We start from the raw sequence: 6382 nt of genomic DNA on the forward strand, positions 1-6382 counted from the left end.
TGCCTTAGAAGATAGTTGGGGAGTGACATAGTGTGACCCAAGGGGATACGTCTGTTTTACTGACATGCTTTCACCATCAAAGTGTCCTGTGGTTGTTTACTGTTGTCACTACGGGACCTCTTGATGAATGGGCCGTGTGTCTGCTCCAGCAGGTGGGAGATCCCGAGAGGATGAGAGAGCCCTGTTCACAATCATGGCTCCTAATAGACTGATGTAACCTTGAGACATCTTGTTCTGGTCCTTATATAGTGCCGTGTGTTCCTGGCTTTTGGTCTCTGGCCAATCCCTGTACCCCTGAAACAGTCAATGGGGATTTCTTAATTTGAAGAAAAAATTTTAAATATAATCCAAAGTCATGGGAAAGTCTTAGTTCCCCAAAGTTCACATTTCGGCCTTGCCTCCAAGTGGTTATCATTTTATCTACCTTTTCTTCTTACAGATGAAGATACGGCAGCCCAAAGATGACATGTGAGTTACCCCAATTCACTCAGCAAATGCCCAGTAGACTCGGGGGTGGAACCTCAATTCTGTGGCCTAATTTTGGTCTTCTTTTTCCTGATAAAAATACTGCCTTCCTATTCTGAAAAGTTCCTGCAGTAACTATTTCATTTAATTTCAGAGTTTGGGGTATTCTTGTATCTCAGAGAGAGAGCTGCCTGATGACATTCTTCCTTGAGCATAAACTTCCAAGTGATCTGCATTTTTTTTCTTTTTTACCCATAAGCCAATTCAGTGTCTCTTGGTTTTACTGATACATTGTTCTGCTCAGTAACAGGAAATCAGGGGCCACAGTTTTGTTTACAAGTCCTAGCTGAAAAATTTAATTGAGGACTGAATTCCTACATAGAAAATCTTTCACCTCTACTGTGAAGATCAACCACCTTCTGGAAAATTAAGATTTCTCTTAATTTTCCAGGCTCATGGCATCATTCCCGTCAATCTCCTAAGTTAGGTTTCCACGGTCTTCTCAACCGATGGATTCTAAAGTTGAAATCCTGTCTTAGATAATGGCATTTTACATTTTGACCTGAAATACACAATTTCAGTGGTTTGAAAAGAGCTTTAGAAATTCTACATTTGAAGGACAGGTGGCCAAGGGTACCATGTGCTTCCAAGTCAACAAGCATTAAAACAGAGTAGACAGGTAAAGAAGCATTAGTTATGACATTGTTCAGGCAGAAAGCTTCCCTGAGCTTTGACTGTACCCTGTTTACTACGATGTGAACCTGTTGACCAAGGACTGGTTCTCCTTGAAAGCTAAGAATGCTCAGCTATTGCCAAGCAGCTCAAAGGCTTAGCTTACTCTCACTTGCAAAAAGCAAGCGAAGAAACAAACCTTTCCTTAGGAGAGAAAACTTGGGAGAAAGCATAAGAACTAGGGAATGGAGTGGAGACAAGTTCAAGGAGCTCCTGTTGATTGACAGGTGGTCCAAAGAGCAGGGAACGAGGGAGTAATGACAACCTTCATCAGAGACTCTGACCTCAGTCAAATTGTGCTCAGGAATGTGGTTCAGTCAACAATTTTTTGAGAGCCAAGTAGGTCTCAAATTGTGCTATGTTGTTTGGAAAGTTCAAGAACGGATAAGACGGAGTGTCTGTCCTGAAGGAGCTCACACTCCTGGAGCAGGTCACGCGGCCCCTTGAGGGAGTTTGAGGGTATGTACCTGCTATAGGCTGAATTGTATCCCCCTAAATTTGTATGTTGAAGTCCTAACCTCCAGGATTTCAGAATACGACTGTCTGGCGACAGTCTCTACAGAGGTAGTTAAGTTAAAATGAGTTTTTTCAGCGTGAGCCCTAATTCAACATGACCAGTGTCCTCACGAAGAGATCAGGACACGGACACACACAGAGGAAAGGCCATGTGAAGACGCAAGGAGAAATGGCCATCTGTAAGCCAAAGAGACAGGCCTCCATAGAAACCAGTTCTACCGATACCTGGATCTCAGACTTCTGGCCTTCAGAACGGTGAGAAAATAAATCTCTGTTCCTTAAGCCACCAGGCCTGGCGTCCTTGGCTATGGCAGCCCTAGCAGAGGAATACAGAACCCCAGAGAGCGCAGCGGTGGGCCCGCTAGAGGCGTAGGTTTCATGCTGAATTAGGAGAAGGGAAGGTTATGCCTCTGTGCAGAAATCAGGAAGGGATTTATGGAGGAAAAAGCATTTGCATGTGCAAGAGCGATAGGGTTTTAAATGAGGATTTGGAGAGTGAGCATTCTTAACAGAACACAGGATGAGGACAGTGTATACAACTCAGTAGGGCATTTGGGGCCACTGAGAAAAATCCGCCTGAACCGAGATGTGTTTATGAACGAGGGATACAAAGGCGAATGGGGAGGAAGGAGATACGTGAAGGTAACTCAGATGAGCTGTGTTTGGCCTTGGATCCCAGGCTAAGGAATGCGGGGTCCATGCCCATGGCATGCGATTGCTGCCCACTGGTTTATTTTTAATTAATTAGCTCATTTAACAAATATTCCTAAAATGTCTGCTTTGTGCCAGGCACTGTCCTCAATAAGCTTGGGATGTTTTAATAAGCCAAATACACAGACATCTCTGCCCTCGTGAAACAGAGACAGGCAATCAGTCATAAACACAATAAAGGACATGTATCATGGCAATTTAATATATTACTTCAATCATAATTGTATTTAATTACAACAGGCTTTATAGTACATTGGAAGAGATACGTTGTATAGAAAAGTGCACAGCAGCCGCGGACGATCTGCAAAGCTGGGGGTGGGGTGGGGGGTGTAATCTGAATAGACTCCGAGCAGCCTTGTTGAGAAGATGCCATTCGAACAGTCTGGGAGGAGGAGAGGAAGCTTGCAGTGATGCTGAAGGGCAGAACATTTCAGGTAGAGGGAACAGAGCACCGGCGGGAGGGCATCTGTTGCATAATGGGACAGGGGTGTGTGGGGGGGGGGGGGCATGATACACTGTCCATTGAGGACATGCATGGGTGTTGATACTGCGATCAGAATGATGACAGTTATGATGCTAATGCCTCAACTGCATTGATTTTTACTTCTAAGTGCCGTTAAATCGATCATCGCAACAGTTTGCCCTGGAAGCCACCTTGCGAAGATGGGAGGCGCAGACAGAGAATCATTCCTACTTTATAGAGGGTGAAATGGAGTTTCTAGACTTTATACGATTCGCCCAAGGTCAAACACAAGGTTTGGGAGTCTGTACTCGGGCTGGAACAATGCCTCTCTGTTGGTCTGTGGGTGTCTTCAGCAGGGCACAGTCAAGTTCTCAGAGTGGGAGGGCGCCTGTGAAAACAGTCCTGTGACGTCAGGACGTCAGGAAATGCCACCCCCACCCCCACCCCAGTCCAGCAGCAAGAGGTTCATGGAACCTCCCCCTGCCTCTCCCCTAGGAGCCGACCTCTCCCATGAGACTCTAACATCGTGGTGCCCTAGTCTCGGTGGGAGGAAGGAATGTGATTCTCTCATTCTTGAACATTGGTGTTTCCTTGGACATGGGACCGAAAAGCATTCAGACACCAAAGATGGTGAATCTGTTATTATTTGCCTAAGGAACGTGTCCTTACCTGACCGGCTTCCTGCCGTCCCTAAGGAGAAAGCAGGAAATCTGCAAGAACGCGTCCGTCACAAAAGAAAATCACCTGGAAACACCCGTGACAGACACAGGTCCCGCTGGGGGAGATGCTGGTCTGGTTGTGGGGAGTCCCCAACAACCTCCCCGCTCAGAGCAGCGTTCTCCAAACCCTGGCCCCACGGCGCCGCACTGACCTTTCAGTGGCCGCGTGGGCCGTTACTGCAACGAACCTCCGTGAGCAGAGTCAGATCCTTCCCTTCCAAACGAGTCACAGTAGACGCCCTCCTTGTGGTTCAGCCCTAGAGTGGTCCATTGCCCTCCCACCCTAATTTAGTTTTTATGTATAAGGACTCCTTGGTTAAAGCAAATAAAATTGTTCCGTTGCACTGTTTTCCGTAACTCTTTTCGCCAGTTTGGCTGGTGACGAAGACAACAACGCATTGTATACTTACTAACAACTTACTAACACAATGCATTGATGAGAAAGAATCTTTTCTTGTCTCCTTTTTCTTTCTCTTTTTCTCCTCTCTCTCTCCCCCCCCTCTGTCTCTCTCTGTCTCTGTCTCTCTCTCTCTCCATGCCCAGCCTGGCTGCTGGGGCCGCGGGCATTGGAAGGGTCCGTAGTACAATTTTCTCGTGAGGGATGTGTCAAAGGAGAAACAAAGTGAATTTCTCCAACGGTTTTTTTTTTTTTTTTTTTTTTTTTTTTTTATCTTCTTCACAGAGACAGGCTCAAATCCCTTAGTTCCGCTTTAATCATCCGTCTCATGACAAGTCCACGGATTCCCCAAATAACTGTGTCAAATCAGATTAAAGTTTTAATTCCTCGGTGGAAGCCGGAGCGGGGGCGCCTCTGGTGATCCGAGCCCCTGCTCACTCAGCTCTGAAGACCACTCCAGTGACCCGAGCTCCGGGCCCAGAGGCGGGTCAGAGGGAAGAGATGGGGACCGGCCATGAGGGTGCCAGCTGCGGGGACCGTAAGTGCTCGGGGGTAACTGCGGCTGGTCCTCCGCCACAGGAGCCCCTCGTCCGTGCGGTCACCCCGTCCCCCGCCACAGGAGCCCTTCGTCCGTGTGGTCACCACGTCCTCCGCCACAGGAGCCCCCTGTCCGTGCGGTCACCACGTCCTCCGCCACAGGAGCCCCCTGTCCGTGCGGTCACCACGTCCTCCGCCACAGGAGCCCCTCGTGCGTGCGGTCACCACGTCCCCCGCCACAGGAGCCCTCGTCCGTGCGGTCACCACGTCCTCCGCCACAGGAGCCCCCTGTCCGTGCGGTCACCACGTCCTCCGCCACAGGAGCCCCTCGTGCGTGCGGTCACCACGTCCCCCCGCCACAGGAGCCCTCGTCCGTGCGGTCACCACGTCCTCCGCCACAGGAGCCCCCTGTCCGTGCGGTCACCACGTCCCCCGCCACAGGAGCCCCCCTGTCCGTGCGGTCACCACGTCCTCCGCCACAGGAGCCCCTCGTGCGTTCGGGTCACCACGTCCCTCCCGCCACAGGAGCCCCCTGTCCGTGCGGGTCAACCACGTCCTTCCGCCCACAGGATGCCCCTCTTGTCATGCGGTCACCACGTCCCCGCCACAGGAGCCCTCTTCGTGGTGCGGTCACAACGTCCCCCCGCCACAGGAGCACCGTCCGGCGGTCACCACGTCCTCGCCACAGGACCCCCTGTGCTGCGTCACCACGTTCCCCCTCCACAGGAGCCCCTCTTGCGTGCGGTCCACCACTCCTCCGACACAGGAGCCCCTGTCGTGCGTTCACCACGTCCCTCCCCACAGGAGCCCTCTGCGTGCGGGTCACAACGTCCCCCGCAGGTGCCCTCGCCGTTGCGGTCACCGTCCTCTGCCAAGGAGCCCACTGTGCGTTCCGCGTCACCACGTCCCCCGCCACAGGAGCCCCTGTGAGTTCGGTCACCACGTCCTCCGCCACAGGAGCCCCTTGTCCGTGCGGTCACCACGTCCCCCGCCACAGGAGCCCCTCGTCCGTGTGGTCACCCCGTCCCCCGCCACAGGAGCCCCCTGTCCGTGCGGTCACCACGTCCTCCGCCACAGGAGCCCCTCGTGCGTGCGGTCACCACGTCCTCCGCCACAGGAGCCCCCTGTCCGTGCGGTCACCACGTCCTCCGCCACAGGAGCCCCTCGTGCGTGCGGTCACCACGTCCCCCGCCACAGGAGCCCTCGTCCGTGCGGTCACCACGTCCTCTGCCACAGGAGCCCCCTGTGCGTGCGGTCACCACGTCCCCCGCCACAGGAGCCCCTCGTGCGTGCGGTCACCACGTCCTCCGCCACAGGAGCCCCTCGTCCTTGCGGTCACCACGTCCTCCGCCACAGGAGCCCCTCGTCCGTGCGGTCACCACGTCCTCCGCCACAGGAGCCCCTTGTCCGTGCGGTCACCCACGTCCCCCGCCACAGGAGCCCCTCGTCCGTGCGGTCACCACGTCCTCCGTCTAAGGAGCCCCTCGTGCGTGCGGTAACCACGTCCTCCGCCACAGGAGCCCCTCGTCCTTGCGGTCACCACGTCCTCCGCCACAGGAGCCCCTTGTCCGTGCGGTCACCACGTCCCCCGCCACAGGAGCCCCTCGTCCGTGCGGTCACCACGTCCTCCGTCTAAGGAGCCCCTCGTGCGTGCGGTCACCACGTCCTCCGCCAGAGGAGCCCCTCGTCCGTGCGGTCACCACGTCCCCCGCCACAGGAGCCCCTCGTGCGTGCGGTCACCACGTCCTCCGCCACAGGAGCCCCCTGTCCGTGCGGTCACCACGTCCTCCGCCACAGGAGCCCCTCGTGCGTGCGGTCACCACGTCCCCCGCCACAGGAGCC

The 6382-nt window shown here is 53.9% G+C and overlaps 1 protein-coding gene across 1 annotated transcript; it reads left to right on the forward strand.

Moving 5' to 3' along the window:
* Positions 1-1807: 1807 nt before the first annotated feature.
* LOC118634036 (pollen-specific leucine-rich repeat extensin-like protein 3) lies at positions 1808-6176 on the forward strand. Its single transcript, XM_036268342.1, has 2 exons — positions 1808-1968; positions 4583-6176. The coding sequence occupies exons 1-2, from the start codon at positions 1808-1810 to the stop codon at positions 6174-6176; spliced, it is 1755 nt and encodes a 584-aa protein (XP_036124235.1).
* Positions 6177-6382: the final 206 nt, after the last annotated feature.

The sequence above is a fragment of the Molossus molossus genome, unplaced genomic scaffold, assembly GCF_014108415.1.
Source record: "Molossus molossus isolate mMolMol1 unplaced genomic scaffold, mMolMol1.p scaffold_m16_p_19, whole genome shotgun sequence".
In the NCBI taxonomy this organism is placed as follows: Eukaryota; Metazoa; Chordata; class Mammalia; order Chiroptera; family Molossidae; genus Molossus; species Molossus molossus.

Excerpts from the sequence above, each read along its gene's own strand:
- LOC118634036 (XM_036268342.1), top strand. The coding sequence starts at position 1,808 with ATGACCAGTGTCCTCACGAAGAGATCAGGACACGGACACACACAGAGG. Across the intron at positions 1,969-4,582 it reads GACTTCTGGCCTTCAGAACG|GAGCCCCTCGTCCGTGCGGT; the intron begins GTGAGAAAATAA and ends CCTCCGCCACAG.